This window comes from Ooceraea biroi, chromosome 4 (genome assembly GCF_003672135.1).
Source record: "Ooceraea biroi isolate clonal line C1 chromosome 4, Obir_v5.4, whole genome shotgun sequence".
NCBI classification, from domain to species: Eukaryota; Metazoa; Arthropoda; class Insecta; order Hymenoptera; family Formicidae; genus Ooceraea; species Ooceraea biroi.
This window is the reverse complement of record NC_039509.1, coordinates 6,118,376-6,137,272: the sequence shown is the minus strand read 5'-3', so window position 1 is coordinate 6,137,272 and position 18,897 is coordinate 6,118,376. Positions and strand designations below refer to the sequence as shown.

The 18,897-nt window shown below is 38.5% G+C and overlaps 2 protein-coding genes across 2 annotated transcripts; both read left to right on the top strand.

Annotated features, from left to right (window-relative positions):
* On the top strand, positions 1 to 3,122 carry LOC105282596. Its single transcript, XM_026968916.1, has 2 exons — positions 1 to 472; positions 730 to 3,122. The coding sequence occupies exons 1-2, from the start codon at positions 1 to 3 to the stop codon at positions 3,120 to 3,122; spliced, it is 2,865 nt and encodes a 954-aa protein (XP_026824717.1).
* Positions 3,123 to 4,074: 952 nt separating this feature from the next.
* LOC109611173 lies at positions 4,075 to 7,151 on the top strand. Its single transcript, XM_020032701.2, has 3 exons — positions 4,075 to 4,848; positions 5,918 to 6,172; positions 6,636 to 7,151. The coding sequence occupies exons 1-3, from the start codon at positions 4,597 to 4,599 to the stop codon at positions 6,999 to 7,001; spliced, it is 873 nt and encodes a 290-aa protein (XP_019888260.2). The 5' UTR covers positions 4,075 to 4,596; the 3' UTR covers positions 7,002 to 7,151.
* Positions 7,152 to 18,897: the final 11,746 nt, after the last annotated feature.

Here is an 18,897-nt window from a genome sequence, read left to right as displayed (position 1 = left end):
ATGAAAAACAAGTCTAGACGATCTAACGCTGTTAATAGGAAGAAAAAGATACGTGACAAGGATGATTGGAGCGCCGCATTGGATTCCATGTTCATCAACGACGATCATTGGCATTGCATAGCGGCGATGATGATGGAGACGATTGCCGAGCACAGCTGTTACATCTCGCTCTTCCACGAGTCCGTCGAAGAAGCCGAGCAGACGCGTATTTATTCCCTCAGTTATCAAAAAGCGGTAGATACGATAAAAACGTTGTCGAAACAAGATCCGGAGAAATGTTCCGCCATCGAGGGTATCTGTCATTACGCGAGTATGGTTCTGGACGAAAACAATGGCCATCTGTCTACCTGGCTCGTGGCACGGATCATCAAGTATCTGATTTATCGCACGAAAATCGAGCACATCGGGAGACTTAAGGCGGATCTGGGCCACGGAATTGAAGATCGAGCACCCCGAAATATCGACGGTGCAAGTAAACGACATATATTAATCATTTTCCTTTCGAGGAAAGTAACGACGAGCCTTTAGCGATATGACGCAACTATATAATAGTGATAAGTATATTTCACTGTCCTCTGTTTGATAAATAAATAATCGATATCCGTTACATTTTGTGAAAGTAATAAAGAAATTCTATTAAATTTTCTCGGTTAACTGAACGTTAATTTTTTATCATACGTTTCTGGGAATTTTAGAAGTTTGTATAACGATATTAATTTCATTATTCAGTTTCCACGGGAAGCGGAATCTCACATCGAAAAGCTGACAGCGAGAGCGAGTACGCGCTCACTGGCAAAGCGAGCGCTCCTTTGCACGGGGATGCTGTACCTTTAGACGAACCAAATCTGTACGTTGTACTTAGTGGGTTTCGTGATCCCGATTTACCAGCAGAACTATTGCACGTCGGAGTCCCTCTGAGTTGCATATTAGAAGTTAGAACTTCTGGCCCAGAACGATACATCATGTATTGCGACACGGGAGAGAAAGACTCGACACTTGAAGACGGATCGCGCTTTCCTCAAGATTACCATATCGAGGGTAAAAACGCGCTGTTGAAATTTTGGACAGTCACGCACCAACGATTCGCCAATCTATCAGCGTATCCGGCATATTCTGATATAGCCGTTCTTACCTTCTATCTACCGAGCTTGCCAGAAACGTCCAATATCACCGAGAAAGAGTCTCTGAAGCGGGATATGTATGATAAAGCACTCCTTATCTTGCGTCATTTGAACGATCTTCGCCGACAACACGCGGAGTATCTCGGATGCATGAAACTGGAGAAAAGGATTGCTGATAAAGACGAGAAAATGGATACTAAAATTTATGAGGACGCATTAAAAGATATACCTAACGAATACATCAATGCTCCGTTGATACTGTCCGCGATGTTGCTGCAAGTTGAGTCTAATCTGGCAGGATTTCCCAGTAAGTGCACTCCTGATGATACAAGATTCAGCGATACGCGCCACGTGAACTCGTCAACGATTGCTGAGCGTATTCCCGTGTCCATCGTGCGAGACAAACTCATACTGCTTGACCGCAAGTACGAGCTTTCTGATGAATATATTAGCATTAGTCGCTCATCACAGCCTGCTTATCTTGAAGTTGTACCATATGCGGACGTTCTAGCCATGATCACTAGTCTTTCCGGATCGATTAATCTGGACGATGGAGTTCTGCGTGTCCTGCGAGATCGAAGAATAATTAATATTTGGCGGAATCACAAAATACCGACGAAATCCAAAAGCGAAGCATATATGTGTCACATAAATAATATCGTTCGTCTGCTTAATGGAAGACATACGGTCGGTTACGAGGAAGCGGTTGCTTACTTGCACCTCCTGATGTTTGAAAAATGGATCTTTCCTAATAGCCGTGAGATAAAAGCACAGTTGTTGACAGGCAAATTGACAGAACTGAAATGTACGGGATCGACGATACGGAGAACGCAGAGCGCGCCAGATCTCGTGACAGAATCGTCGTCCACGATGTTCAGTCGTCTACGTCGTTTTAAGAGCGACACCGAGATCGATTACGACAAGCCGGTAGTCGCGTTCACAGACTGTCCGCTCTTATTCGCGTTAACGGACACCAAGGAAACCCTGCTTCCGGGATATTTGTTCAAGAATGTCTGGAGAACGAGAAGTTACGAGAGACCGAGTCTCGACGAATACGAGGACGTCGAGTTACTCTCGGGTCGAGTTTTTCTTCAGGTCGTCCACGAGTGTTTCCAAAGTTTCGATCGTTTTGCGGCTCGGTACTTTGAACCAACGGATTCGATGCTGCTTTACTTTAGCAACAACATCGAGGTGGGCACCACATCCGAGAGAAGACGTCTGTCAAGCATACGCACACCCGTAGGACTTTGGGAATTCTGCAAATACATCGTGGGAGAGGAAGAGAATTGGATTAAGCGGCGAGGGCGGGAGACGCGTCGATCGCGCGCGACGGATCTGACAGGAAGATTTACGAAGAAATCCATCGAGATGAAAGAGGAGACGATTATATTCGAGGACGAGTGCTTCATGCTTCCGGATTCTCTGAAAGCGCGCTACTTAAAGGAGAGTCCGGATCGTGACGCGCGAAAGAAAATTTCGGAAACACGGGGAGAAGGAACGATAACAGGGATCGGGGGTAGAAAAGTGACAAGGCAGAAACGAAATGAGGCGCCAAACAGCGAGAGCGAATCGTCGGATGGCGCGCTCACAAACGGAAAAACGTCGATGACCGAGAAAAAATCGGACCCAAAGATAGATGACGTCGATACGTCCTTTTTACCGGCGAAACAAATTCTATCGTTCGGATGTGCCGAGGAGGAGGAATCGCGCGACGTCCTCGGATACGATCTCGAGCGTCTTCGTGTTCAAGTGATTCATCATAGCAAAAAGTTTCCTTTGGCCGATACATCGGTGCGAGTTGAACTCGAGGACTGGCTTCATGGGGACTTCAGTTTGCGCGTCGCTGTTACTTTACAGTGCTGCACTTTACGATTGTCTAGCAGAGTTGGTCACCATCAGTCGCCGGACACATTTCACTTAACTACGAAAAGAGGAGCCGTGCTGAGTTTCTGTCGAAACGTGCAAGAGCTAGGTAATCGATACGCGTTCCAGAAACGCTAATTGCAATCACGCTCGCTCAATGCTCCATTATTTATCGAGTAATGATTAGAGAGATGATCGGAGAATAACCGGTGACGGCAGAGGTAGTTTTCACGGGGAAAAGAGATGTCTCCGTCAGCTGAATGCTTTTTTTTTCCTTCGCGTTAGCCGCAGTTCAGAACTCGTTCGATTGCCAGCGGCAAAATTTGGCTTTCGACTTCCGTGCTTCATGGCCTTCGGGGTTATTGATAGAACCGACTATCGGGGACAGCACCAAAAATCCATTTTGCATTCGGCAATCGTACGTCCCGAAATGTCCCGGGCGCGCAGGTGCAGCTCGTGAAGTCTGCCGGAACTTTCTCAGAAACGGAACCGTCCTAAAGTATCTGGACGACAATACTGTCGTCATCCTCCGTCCGAATGGCGTCATCGTGACGTGCATGGATTTCGACGAGCCGCGATCGCACGATGAATTCATCCGCCAGACAGCTGAAACCACCCTGAAAGGTATTTATACGAGAACGTGGGTCAACTGTCAGGGTAAACGGAATTTTTCGGTTGAATTGAGATTCCTCCGTGGCAGAACTTAGGAGAAACGGCTCGAGGCAATCAGGGATGGCCGAGCACGGGGAAAAAGTCATAGGTTCCACGGAGTCGCATTTCGACGGATCGATCGTGGACATTCAACCGACGAAACAGCACGTACTGTCAGGGAGCGAGCGTGTGATCGTTAAGTTTCGTCCCAATTGGAACGCAAAACTCACTCAAACGATTCCGATAATTGAGGTTTTGACGATAGTTTTCACTTCGGTCGCACTGTTTTTCTTTTCTTTTCTTTTATCTTTGCGCCTCGAAGATGACCGTAAAATTTTTATTCCGCAGAATTTCAGTTATTAATTATAATGAGTGCCTTGATTTTATTAATTATAATGGTTATGAGATTGATTACAAAGAGAAAAATATTTACTGCTTATTATTAATAACAAAATATATTTAACACTTATGCGGATTACCTCCAAATACTTTGTATTAGAGCAACAGAGGCGATCCACTGATAATGGAGATGTTTGTTACGGGGAAAGTGTTACGATACTCGGTGGTGAATTACGACGGTCGACACTACGAGATGTTGAACGATTTGCTCGTAAGTGAACACGATCGATTGCTCGTCAGGACGATATCGGACTACGAAGTCGGGGAGATGTTCACACGTCGTGCCGATGGCACTGATACGCTGCTCCGTTCAAACGGAGAGTTGATCGTTACCTTTTCCGGTGCATATAATTAATATGTTGAAAAATATATTATTCGATGCGATCTATCATTAATTTTGTCATTATTCCTTTTTCAGACGGTACACGTATCATCACGAATTATGTGATAGAAAAAGAATCAATAACATGCGAGTGGTCACAGGACGAGTTGCAACGATATTTTGGATTCATGACAAAGGAGACAAAGGAATACAACGGTAATACAATTCTTTCATCTTCCGATGGTGAATTCTCCCATGAAGAATTCACCCGTTACGTATATCGACTGGCAAGAGAAGCTGAAAAGGTTCTCGCTCGTAGACGGCTTTGTCTCGGTCTTGTTGACTTTCCGCGTGGAACATAAAGACTATGCCATCGTATCCTACGATCAGTCAGCAGTTGGGTATACTTTATCAATGCCCGACGATCTTCACGTCAGCGTATCGGGAAGAGGTCATTATGAAGTTTCAATAGAGGACGAACTTAATCTGAAGGTAATCAACGTCGCGCCTCAGGAACACGTGCGCGATAATAATAGCTGTAATATCAATGATGAAATTCTCGGTGCGTAATATCGAAGTTTTCATGCGCCATTGTCAGCACCGGTTTGCAGAAAGCTCTAGAATTTTACTGTGGAAATTAAAGTCCGACCACCGTGGTTTTTCCGTAAAAACGCGCACTATCGACCGCTATCGTTTCTTTTTCCCTGCTGAACTAATACCAGGGCGTCGTTAGACCCGTGATGATCGCGTGCTGCTCACGGAGATGTGCGCTACCTGCGGCGGAAAGTCGTCGACGACTCTCAAGTTTTGGGACTTCGTCCAAACCAGTTCGCGAACGATTCTCACCACCACCGACATCTTCGGAAACGCGCTCGAGGTCAAAAGTGACGGTTCCACGAGTTTTCATCTTGAAACTGATCTATGTGTAGAAGGAGGACACGAGCGTAACGATGACGACGACGATGTTCCCGAACACAACGGAGAAAGAAGAAACAGCGAAGAACAGCGTGCCAAGTCACAGGCGAGAATCCATCGCAAACACGAACGATATTGCAAAATGCTCAAGTTTCCTGCGAGGAGTCAATACAGAATTTTCGCGATGAATCGCGATCTGACAGCTCGCGAATACCTTCATCGATCGGTTAGACGCGAACAAGAGGTGGCAGCCGTCTTCGGTGACGAGACGAGTATGATCCAGTATCCAATTTCACGTCGACCGGAACTTCGTCGCTTGATTACATTTGTGCCGGTGGAACCGAAGTTGAGATCAAAGGAACTATCCTATCAGTACCGGGTTAGATAATCGTGACGATATAGAGCGCGTTTGTATTTTATAATTATTAATAGTTCATTAATAATTATAAAATACTTGCGCTTAAATTGTACACTTGTCTGTCCTATGATTGTATAAAAAAAAATTACGTCAATTTTATAACGATTTAAATATTCATTTTAAATCATTCTCGGTCTTCTTCTCTGCAAGTCGCAAAGCATGTATTTACGTTTATCTCGACGTAATGAATGAAATCCGATAAATATCTTGCAACAAAATTTTGCGCAGATTTCATCTGACAAACGAATGGATTATCAAAGGAGTAAATTATTGCGAAGTACTTCTTCTCCGTATAACTGGCTGTTCCCCTTTGGCAAAAGAAATCAGGTAGTTCCTGAAAAGATGCAGAACGAAGTTTTAACAAAGCGAAATGAGCTATCGCTGCCGAAGTTATTGCGAGTGCGCATTTTCTTCGGCATTAAAGAGGCAGACAGAAACATTCTGATCGATATGCAGAGAGCCATGGGACTTTACTGGATATTTGTAAGTAGACAAATTTAATATCGAAACTTTTTAAAATTTTTCTCCCTTACTATTTGTGTTTATTAAAATTTTTAAACATTATTTTGTACACAGTCAGACATTTAATATACCAAATGTAAACGTATCTTTATGCATGATATTCAAACTTACATTTTAAATATTAGTTTATTTCATTTCGAAAAAAATGAAGAGAAAACAGAAATACATTGAAAATATTTATATCATTTATATAATCGACATATCGCAAATATTATCTTTCACTCGAATTGACGATAAATTTAACTCGAAATTGCATTTTCCATTAACTAAGAGTATCAAATTATTAATTGGGCATAACGTTGAAGGCAAAATGTTACACACACGCTAGTGCTTTAAGCGAAATCCATTCTATTTTTAAAATCTCGTAATATGAGCGATATTGCCGGCTGGGTTTTCTTCGATTATGCACTTTTCTTCCACCCAGGTGTTCCGTGATGGTGACAAATGTCGGCTATTTTGCGCGACTGGACCCAGTCGAGCCTGCGAAGTTGAAAATGATTACAAGAGTTCGGAAGAGGAAGAACTGCGCGAGCTGGCTCTCGGCGTTAGGAAAAGCATTGACGTCGAGACGTACGTCAGAAGCCTTCGAGGTAAGCTCATTAAAGTGAGCACGGAAGCTGTTCGGCAGTCGAGCCGTCTTGCGGAGTTACTTCAACAAAGAGGTTCGATGAAGGAGGAATACGAGTGGTATAAACAGTGTATGAGGAAGCGAATCATTATGCCATACTTTCAAACTATTGCTAACTCGGGCTATTCTTTAATGAAAGACCTCGTCAATGAGGCAATTTAAGTATAGAAAAAAAATCGTATTTCCAAAAAAGGAGATAAGTTTGTTAATGATAGAAATAAAAAGAATTATTTTTGTTACGAATGTTAATTTACGAAAGTAAAGCTATTGCGATTAAATTAATCACACTGAGACTTCGTTCTGGCGAAAATGTTCTCAAACTTTTGTTCTTCCAGATGATGATTATTTTATAGTAATTTGTATTCATCATTTTCTTTATATTATATTTTCTTCATCTATTTTTTAAAATTATACGAAAATTCTAATTTCTTTTCCCCATAAATTTTTCAATTTTTGTATCCTTTGTTTGACTACGCGAAAAAGATTTTTAAGTATCGCAACGTCTCCAAAGTCGTTGCACTCGTTCCTCATTTAAGTTTTTACCACCTGGTGATCTTGGCGCGCGTGGACGGAATATCGAAACGTCGAAGTCGGAGAAGGGTGAAGTAGAAGCCGATGCTGTAAAGGAGCGACAGCCGCCACACTGCCATATGCCCCGCACATTACGAAGAGTCGTAAAAGTATGGCACGCATTTTTATCCTTTCGTCGCACCCGCTTTGTTCCTTAAAGGCTCCCAGGTTCGCCTCTGTCATTGTTTCTTTATTTGAAATTTATTTATCAAAAATATATTTCGCGTAGTTGTTATTTTTTAAATTTTGTCACATTATTATTACTTATATTATGATAAAAATTTGTTGATTTATTTAAAGATAAGACGTTGATAATTGACAGAAGGTTTCTTGGTTTAAAATGTGAAATTAATTCAATTACACAACGATACGTCGTTCTGATAGTTTAATTAATGATTTAATAATGATGTACTTCTGTAATTTGATTCTGCTATCTGTTCTTTTCAACTGCGTTAACGAACTGTAAACTTAATTCTCTGTTCATGTAACAAGTTCTGGATACAGGTCGTGTATCTATCGGAAGACTCTGTAAAAATGCAATATAGTTTCCCATCCTAAGTTTTGCTTTCGCCAGAGTCCGCCGGTGTCGTTCGAGGATAGGAACTCACTATGGTACTCCGTATTTCCGGCTGGCCGCGGGGACGCGCGTAAAATATTTCGCTCACGTACTTTTAACCTATATCATTTTCCCTTCCGAACGTTATACGACGCAATAGGAGAAAAAGAGAAAAAAAAGCTTGATGTGTGCGACGTATTATAGGTTTTTCCGCGCATGTACTGGTCCCGCAGGGTCGCCGTTTCTTCTAACATGGTGACGTTCATACACGTAACCATCGCGTACGTCATGAAGATATTGCCACCCTGTAATACCATCCTTACCCCACACGTTCCCTTTAAGTTTAAGTTAATAAAAATACAAGTAAATAAAAATCAGATTCTCATGTGTCACTTTTATTGCATAATTATTTCTGCGTAACGTAGGACAGCCTTAAATCAATGGTTTTTCCTCATCCCTTTATTTTCAGTCATAAGTTCTTGTTTTTGCAACAATACTTGGGTTTTATTTCATATAATGTTTTGCACGCGCGGAATGACGAGTGTTCTCGCCGTTTCTGGTTACGACAAAGAGCCGCGCATCGGCAATTCGCTAAAGAATAATGTCACTGACTGTTCCAGCATAGAGATCGAAGCCGAAAGGATAGAGAGCCAGCGCGGGCTGGGGTTTCCCAATGTATCGCGCAAATATATCTATCTACCCCGGCTGGGTTTCGCCGGCCGTATATACGGACGCTTACGTATCGCGTTATTGGACAAAAGTTGCACCATCGGTTTTAGACGCGATGCGATCTGATATATCGCCGGGGACGGATTTTTCGTTACGAGAGGGAGAAACTACGAGACGGGTCATTTTTCTTAGAGTGCAGCTGAATGTCGTAACACGAAAAGCGCTCTCCCTTTGCCGGCACCTCTCTCTTTCTGTCTCTCCCTCTTTCCGAGACAACGAAATATATGAACTCTATACACTTTACGAGCCACGGATCGCGAATCGGCCTGATCGATGCTTTCGATTTGGCTAAATACGATCAGTGCGTTAGAAGGTGCACGTGTGGTTTTATACGTATTATACATAAATTTTCACCAAGTATAGAAATTTCTTGTCTCTGTAACGCGCGTGAAGGAAAGAGCTTACAACGAAATCTTGAACGAGATAGGAGTATTTATTTCGTCTGCAGTAACTGGACAATCTTTATGTCCTATTCTGTATGAATGGAATTTATAAGTAACCGAAAAGTTTCACTTTTGATGCCTGCATGAAATGACATCGGTGACAAAAGCGTGAACGTGTCAATTCTATGTATAAGCGCGAAAAATACAACTTTTGACGTACATCTATGCATTTTCACATGTACGATCGTCCACGTCAGTTTCGTTCGCATACGAATGCAAACGTGTGATCGACATATTTGTACGCATATTATTTACGTACGATCAATATCATTTCACGTTGTTAGCTAGGCTCTACGCGATACGACATTAAATTTGCGTATGTAACCCATAAAACATTCATTTGCGAATTTTCATTGTTTCATTCAACACTCGATAATATTTAAAGCGCAATTTATCAGCTTTATGTTCATTGTTACAGAATATTGGGCGATATCAATAAAGTCCATCATAATTTAATCCGGCATTTATAGCTTCTAAATAGATTTTGATTTATGTGACATGTACTGGAATTAATCTCTTTTCACGAGTCGGCGTGCGTGTTTTTATAAGATCTTACAGCCGTTTATCAACATAACATTTTTTTAATCTTTCCAGTTTTTCGTCGTCCATTATATGGTCAAGCTTGATAGTTTTAACCAATATTTTTTTTTCTCCCTGTCTTCATTTTCAGCGGAGGACGTTACGTGCTCGCCATATTCGTAATAATCGATCAAGTATGGCATTTCTGACAAGCTGCTAAAAAGCTATTTCAGTTCTCGTATCTCTATTTCAACGGGTAACAAGTATAACAAGGGTAACTGTAGAGAAATTTACGATTGAGACAAAAACCGTCACCTCGGTGCACTGAAATAGAAATATTTTAAGTTAATTCGAGAGCAAAGTAATTTGCTTATTTGAGAGTTAATTTGCTTATGAAGACGAGTACTTCGAGCCGCTGAATTACTCGTTTTACGCGATGCAACTCGATGCCTGCGAGCCGATTAATTTTTACTGTCCCAGCAAAATAACCGCGCATTGCGGCGAGGCGGTAATTTGCTTAGTTATGCCGATAGGAAGTGATTACCTGACTCTAAAGAGCAATGCTGGATCCGCTGACGTCGCCATTATACGTCACTCCGCATTGTTCTTAAATGCCTCGCGAATTAAGTGTCGAAACTTTTAGGCGAGGCACTAAACCGCGAAAGAGTTAATAGGTTTTTTAACACGAGTTCCGAACGAGTTTCCGCGTTTAATTGAATAAGCACAATCGTCGATTTCACGGATTCAATGGCAATAAACTGTCGAGTGGTGCTTCCACCCGATGGTTTACAAGAACGTCCGTTACAAAGGTCCGTTTTCTCTTTTTACATTAGTAAAATCTTATCGGGAATTACATCAATTTAACGAAAAGAAGCTATTTGAGCTCAAGGTAGGGGTACGTCTATCGAAAGATCATTGTGATTGGTTAAGGGTGATTAGACCGCGTTTGGTATCGGCGCTTGCGTTTCATCGGTAATCTCGTCAATCAAAGATCCAATAAAATGCGATTTCCGCCGGAGCTGGGACTTTAATGAGAATCCGATTTGGAGGTGCAGCGATAGCTTCTCATTTGCTTCCAGCGCACGTAATAAGCGTGCCTGCTCTCTCCAGCTTTTCTGGGTGCCACGGTCGTTCGTGCGATATTCTAGAGAACTACCCCCTTGTGGCTATACATGCTTCAACCCTGAGAAAGAGTACGCTCGGCCGCAGGTGAATAAAGGATGAGAAAGTGGGTTGTGGGATTTCTGGGTGAAGCGACGACGACGGGATCGCTATTTGCGGGGACGAAGTTGGCGCCTATAAATTTCCGGTCGAGTTGAACACAGGTTTTTAAATCGCGCATCATCAGCGAGGGTTCCGCGAGCGTGAGAAACCTCAGCTGATGGAACCAGATCATCGTAACTGCATGAACGGTAGAGAACGTTGTCGCGTTTTCCAACAAGCACATCGAAGAATTCAGCCAGCATTAATCGTTGATAAATAAAAATAGCTCAAGAGTGTCTCCAATACATGCAAAAGTTTCCCGCTCGACACCTTGGATGTGCTTTTGATTCATATTGCGATGGGATTCGCGGAGCCGTAATTTGCGAGAAGCGAGCTTAAAACTTTCCAATAAAAGTTACGGTGTGAAATAATGTAGAAATTTTATCTCGCCGTTTTTAACCTACGGTTCATATAACGAACGCCCTGTGGCTCTTCTCGCGCTTCCTCCTTCCGCTTTAACTTTGACTGGCTTTTGTTTTAGCTGTATTTCCTCTCTCTCTTTGGAAGTTGAAAACTTTAACGTTTTTATATAACAGGATAATCTAGTTAAACAAAGTAGGATAACTGCTGTTAGTTGTCTGAATATTCGTTTCATGAGATAGACAGACATCCTAAATTATTTATCATGATAAATAAAAAATAATAAAAAAATTTAAGCGATTATTTATTACGTTTATTTATTAGTTCAGGTAATTATTATAAAAGCAGAAATACGGTGTACAGCATATATCTGATAACAAGCATGATAAAAGTGACGAATATCTCTGTTCGCTTGTTCTGTCACTTTGAATATATTAAACGTCCAAAAGAACTTAATCGTGTGAATCGAACTGCATCGATAAATTTATGACGGTTTGAGTCGATTTCAGAGTTTTAAATTCTGCGTTATTGGAACAGGGTTGAGGTCGGCTAGCCCGAAAAGGTGCTGAATTTGAAGTGAACATTACGTGAAGTAAAGTTGTTTCAGAATGTAAGCAATTGCTGCAGCCACTATTACAAAGCAGAGAGAGAAAGAAATGCAGATTCCACGGTTTGATAAGCCGAAAAAAAATGAAATCGTACAATGTACTCTGTTTTATTTCAAAATTTCGAAATTTTTGATAAAATTCAGAATCCACAAATGTATTGTAATCAATAGGTATTGTTGATTAATAAACTCTTCTAAATTTATTACTGTCTTGACTGGTCTTGATAAAAATATATGTAAGTTATTGATTCGTAAGAACTTCGGAAATTGCTGGCATTTAATTGGGTAATTTTCTAATTAAAAACAAACTTCTCTACGTTCTATTGAAATTTTACCGTAGAAAATTTCATTGATCGACTAAAACGGTTGGTTAACTTTCGAGATCTTGCTTCAATCGTCACTCCTCTCCTTAGCTAGCTAGTAAAATAAACAATTGCTACTCGATGAATGCGACGGATCGATAGCCTTTCGAGTGCTCTCGAGATTGAATAAATTCTATCTCGATAAGAAAGTTCTGACTTTTATCGAACTTCCGTGCTTGAGCTTTTAAATAAAGGTCGTTATCAGTCTGAGTATTTTACTTCCGGTAAAAGGAGAAAAAATATTGCGCTGAGACATCGGAAGTAACTCTTTTAATATATTATATGACAAATCTATATACTAATATTATTCATAAAATCTATTATTTTCTTTCAATTAATTAAAATTGGTTACATATGATTAAAAATTTAACTAGGTGCATAAAAATAGAACTAATGTTTTATTTCTATGCACCATAATAGTAATACAAAGAATAGTAATACAGTTTTTAAATCATTTTTTTTACTATTTTTAAATATATTCTTTTATATCATAAAATATTGCTAACATAAAAGTAGATTATTCAGATATTTCTTAAAACTGGTTTAAAGAATATTTAATGTTAACAAAAAGAAATATCATTATTAAGATGATAATGTAAGAAAAAGACACTAACATCATTATATGTCAGCATGATAATGGTTTGCCGATAATTGGTTTCCATAAAAAATAAGAACGTCGATAAAACAAGGTTGATGTGACTGGCAGAAAAATCGTTATCGAGTAAAATCTCGTTTCCTTCTGTTTCGAAAGAAAATAGGAGAGCAGCAATATCATAAAATCAAGAATAATTCCATACGCTACGACAAACCGCATGGGAACAGTATGTAATAAAGGCAATCGTCGATAAACGTCCAGAAACGAAAATGTTAAATAATCATTTGCGTATGAAGACACGTACACACGTGAGCAGTCCTCTCTCTCTCTCTCTAGCGCAGAGTTTAAAAGAAAATATATCTGCCATTATTTCGCATAATAGCAGACTCTTTCCAAAATAATTCGAATCTCTCGAAGATACATCTTTACTGGAACAGAAAGGAAAGTGCCAGGGACGGGTGTGTCAAGTTAGGTGAGATTTTCAATACGGTGTCCCAATAGTATCGAATATACGTGCGCCGCAGTTGGTCTACTTACCTTATCCCATCTCGGTTTGGCGCATACCCACGCATACAAATTATCAGATACGCTGTGGGGAACATGCCTGAGTTGGACTACCTTCTCTATATCGAAGACTTCCCTGTTTGACTTCCGCAGCGTAAATGAAGACTCGTAAATGAAAGATGTTTACTCAAAACGGAGTGCAAAATATCGATCCTGTTTCCTTCTTTTAAGACTTTTTTATCCGCTTATTAGCAGATAAAAAACAGTGTAAGATGATTTCTCGCACAGCTTGGTGATAATGAAAAGATAAAACCGCACGTTTCATGATGCAATAGTGACTGCAACATTTCCAGCAGCGTTCTGCATTATTTTCCGCGACGGCCCGGTGGCTGGGAAATGTCCCAAGGCAATGTTTCCGCGCGACACTCGCTGACGGGCAAAGCAGTTAAATTCTGACTTATATAAATTGTTGCAGTCCGCCTGATTCGCGATTGCGAGATGCGGTATAAAGTAGAATGACGGACGATAATATATGAACCAACGTTTCGTCTCTTGCTTCACAACAGCTTTTCTTGAGAAGCGATTTCGAGTAATTTCCTTATAAGTAAACTTATCACACCTGTCGATATCAGCATACAATAATCGAGAGTGATCCTCTACGATGATAAACAGTATTTGTCAATCGACGAAAAGTACATCTTTGGACATGGTAACTGTTTTTTCTCTCTCCATCTCTCTTTTATCGCTACAGGCAAGGTGCAACAATACAAAGAGACGGCTAATTTTCGTCTTCTTTTTCGTTATTGTTGCTTTCAGGTACATGTGAAACCGGAGCGCAAAATGTAATTACGAGGGAAATCGAACAACTCGGTAGTCGATCAACTTTGACATAAAACTCACAGTTTCACTCGTACGTTTCTCTTTCTTTTCTCTTTTCTCCTTTGCGTGTTTTCATCCGTACTGTTTCTCTCACGCTATAACCATCAGACCTTCATTACTTGAACTAATTGGGACTTGATTAATTAAGAAACTTTGGTTGAATTATAGTACGATTCTACGCGTTGCCGTCCATGTCGGAAGTCTTGAAAATGCAAAGAGAATTGCGGTTCTATTAAATAGTGCTTGTGTGCAAGTTAATATATTATAAAAAGTTTTTTTATTATTTATTAAAGTAAGCTTAAGTAAAATAAAATATCAAGGAAGTAGATTATAACATAACAAATTATAAAGTTAAAGATTTAAGTATGTTACTTTGTAATTAAAAAATTATAATAAGCTTCATTTTGATGTTATAAACGAATAAGTGTACACTTCTCAATAGTTTTTATTTCACGTTAATATAATGTTTCTGAACTGCGCGAGATATCATTATTTAAATAAAGAATTATTTCTACTGTCAGATACGTGATTAATGTTCAACTAAATTAATTCCATTCTCGTAATTAATTGACGTTATCTCACAAATTAATTATTTGACAGAAATGACTTTAAATTTATTGAAAGCATTAGGATTTCAATTTTGTAAAATAACATTTGTTTCATCTTGCTGCAAAGATATTAATAATTATATTAATTGTGATCATCATTTAGAGATGAAACGTATCTACGTATCTAGAGATGAGACGTAGAAGAATCATGTGATTAACACCTGTACCAATCTTCATCAAGCACGTATCTTCATCGTGACACTCGCAACATTTGTGCTCGCAACGGAGAACTATTCTTACTAGTATATAGTTTTATAAAATTAATATTCTAATTAGCGCGCGAATCAGTTAAGAGTCATAAAATGAATTGTCTCTATTAATAAATAATATGCACGTTGAATTCTTTAAATATCATAATTTCGTAAAAAACTGAAATAGTGACAAAACCAGATTTTAGCTAAAACGCGACTATAAACACTATAAATAAAGTGTAGCATGAAAGAACCAATCGTTATCGCAAAAACAAAGCAACATTGATATTCGATTCGATTTGACATGTCTTTTCGAAGAATGAATTTATGTACATACATAGTATATAATAACATAGTTCCGTATGTGTTACAGTTCGGAAATGAAAACGTTTTATCAATATTTTCAACTACATAGGCTGTAGGTTTTCAAAAGATTGAAAAACAGAAGAGAAAACTTTAGATTTTGTGCACAATCGTACATTTGTCAAATGAAGTCCCCTGAGGTGGCGTCGATATTTCGATATCTCCCGCTGGAGTATCATAATACAACTCATGTATCTCGCAGGAAATGTTCCTGTATTATTTTTCTCATTTATTTTTGCTTAAGATTAGATATCAATGGTTCTCCCATGCGACAGATCATTTTTTCTTTATGCAAAAATATGAAATTATGGAAATTACATGTATAAAGAGACGACGTATCATACATACGCATACACGTATAAAATATCAAACGATTGAAAAGAAAAACTGCATGAATATCATAAATCAATTTAATCAATCGCTACGTGTTTCAATTGTATGTAAAAATTCTCAGAACTTTTGTCACAAAGATTGATTTATTGCCATCAACCGTTTTTTCATAGGATAGAGCGATTTAACCTACTGTCATCCACAAATTGAAGATTACAATCCATCAAGCGTTATAACGTTGCTTCGAAACACTTGAGTTGCCCCATGAGAAAAACGAAGGAAAGTAAGAGAGGAGAAGAGAGATGGGTTAAAGGAATTTCGGCCGTCGTGAAGTCCAAGAAATATAACTGGACATTATTCAGACTCGAGTTTCTTATTATACCAAGTCTGTTTCTCCGAAGATCTGAGGTACTAGCTCAAGATACTATACCTCGGTCTGAAGATACGTACTTCAAACTCGACGATGTAGCTCTTGATAAACCCTAAATTTCATGTGACAATTTATCGCGTCGTCAAAGCGGTGAAAGGATTATCATTTTAGCGTGTACGTTTCACTTGCTTCCGGAATTCAAGATCGCGTACTTGTATCGCGATCTCCTTCACAAATCTGCTGCTGATCACTTTGGCGGCAGTTCGATAGTTTTTACTTCGCCGTAAGTAAAAGCTTCGGCGAATTTGCGGCGTGTAAAATCGAAACGGCACTCACCCGTACTCCTCCAGACGAAATCGAGATCTGGCTGTTGTCCAGGTTTCGAAGATTCGGTCTTTGCATTGATTTTGTTAAAAATGTTACACATTGTAACAATGCCGCAGAATGCACAATATAATTGTTGAACTGTTTCATATTTTTCGAAGGAGGTAAGTAAATTGAATTTTTTTATTTTTTCTCATAATATCTAGGAGGTTTTTAGTTTTTATTATGCAAACCATCTTGGCATTATAATTTAATTCTTTAGCAATTTAATTCTTGTAGCAATTTAAAAAAAATAAGAAAAATAATATCATAAAATCTGAAGTTTTAATCGACAATATCTTATTCTCTGATTTATTTAAGAAATTAAATGGCTTATTGGCTAGCTTATAATTTTTCGGTGTATATTTTTCAAAAGAATTTTTCAAGATTTTAAATCTAGATCTCTTTCTAATCTTTATTTTCTTCACGATTGTGTTGAAGGTCCCACATGACACGTAACAAACTTTAACGATACTACTCAAGAGACAAATAAAGCACGACCAAATGGAGAGATTCGATTAAACCTTCTTTTATGTTTTAACACTATAAACCATAAACCATAAATTTGTATCATAATAGTCATTTGGAGATAATAGATTTGTAGATAGGTTGTAACGTATATTTTCATCCCATTTAAAAAATTTTTAATAATATATATGTGTAATAGATATGTGTTATTAAAAACACTGAACAAACGGGACGAATATATATTACAACCCAATAACAGGAATAAAATTAATGGAAAAACAAGAATGGAATCCCAATAACATATGGAAATTTCAATTAAATTAAAATCTTATCGTTATTGCAAAATCAATAATCGGAAATTTATACTCGATGACTCGACAAAAAGTTCATATCAAATCTGTACCGACTGTATGTAATTTATGTATTTAGGCATTTCATTATTTTATATACAAATAATTAATGTATAATATATTTTCGATTCTGATAATAAAAATAAATTTTGATGATTAGCAGTAGTAAAGGTAGGAATAATACCGACGACAAAAGCAGCAGCAGAGAAATTTGGTGTACTACGTATCACGACAAGAATTGACAGACGGTACGTAAATAATCTATTTTAAAATACAACATAGAAAAAGGAAGACTAAAATCTTGAAAAAGTCGTATATAAAGAATCAGAAACACAAATTTGTTGAAATTATCAAGAGAATTGTGGAGTGACTGCCGAATTTCATTATTTGAAAGACAAAACTAAATTAAAAACGTAATCAACATTACCGATTTCGGGCAAACGTGATAAACTTGGTATGCACTAAACTTTTTTTCATTCTATACAATCAATAAAAAGATTAACGTTCACAAATTTTGCGGTAATACAGACGACTCCAGAATCTTCTTAATTTTTATACTAAACTTTTGGATTTACTCTTACAAAGTTAATACTATTCTATAATATTACACAAGATGCAATCAGGCTTCAACTGGATGTATTGTTCTGGTTTTATTCATAAAAACGACACAGCTTTTTAATTTTTATACTAGGCTTCTGGATTCACTTTTACGAATTCAGTATTAGTCTATTATACAAGATGCAGTTGGGTATAGCTTTGTTTTATTCATAAAAACGATAAAATTTTATAGATTTTTATAAAAGTTATTTATCATGAAGTTTTATCAACTCATGAAATATCAGAAAACGCGTATCAACCGATGATGTTACTTTTTCTATTTAACATGTATCCTCGTATGATAAGCTATTCTGGTTTAGTTTGTATCATTTTTACTTATCTATTATAGGAAAACTTAAAACTTTTATTTTACAAGACGTGAATATTTAGCTCTGCACATGTTTACATTTTATTTCAATTTATTAGATAACGAGACACATTAAGTTGTCTTCTTTATTAAAAGAATCGAATATATCGATTAATCCTATATTGCCATATGAAAAACAATATTATCAAAAAATAATATGCTTGTAATTTGATGTTACATCTTGTAAAAATAATTTTTATGCATTCCTGTGATACGTCTAGCTTGTAATTATAATTTAATTATTGTTATTCAGATTTGATCTACATCCAAAACCTTCATAAAGCACGAAACATTGAAAGACAGTCGTGGAGGAGACAATCTGTGTACATTGCGAAAACGCCACATTGCGGTCGGACTCTACGGTAAAATGACGCGATACCGCAATCGTGCCTTTTTCCAACTCTCATTTCGCATCCATCGAAAACTCATTTGCCGCGAGAATTGTTTTTTTGATGCGGCGTGGACGCGGCAGATAGATAAATTATCCGGTTCCGATGCCCGTCCGGCTTTTATTACCGGAAAAAATATCTGTTGTCGAAACCTCGTGCGCTTTGATGCGCACGAGAGTCCCGTTATTAATGCTTTCATCGTGAACGAGATTCAACGATGCGCGTCATCACTTTCGATTGTTCGAGGGGAGTGCGTGGACCTGTGTCCGATTCCC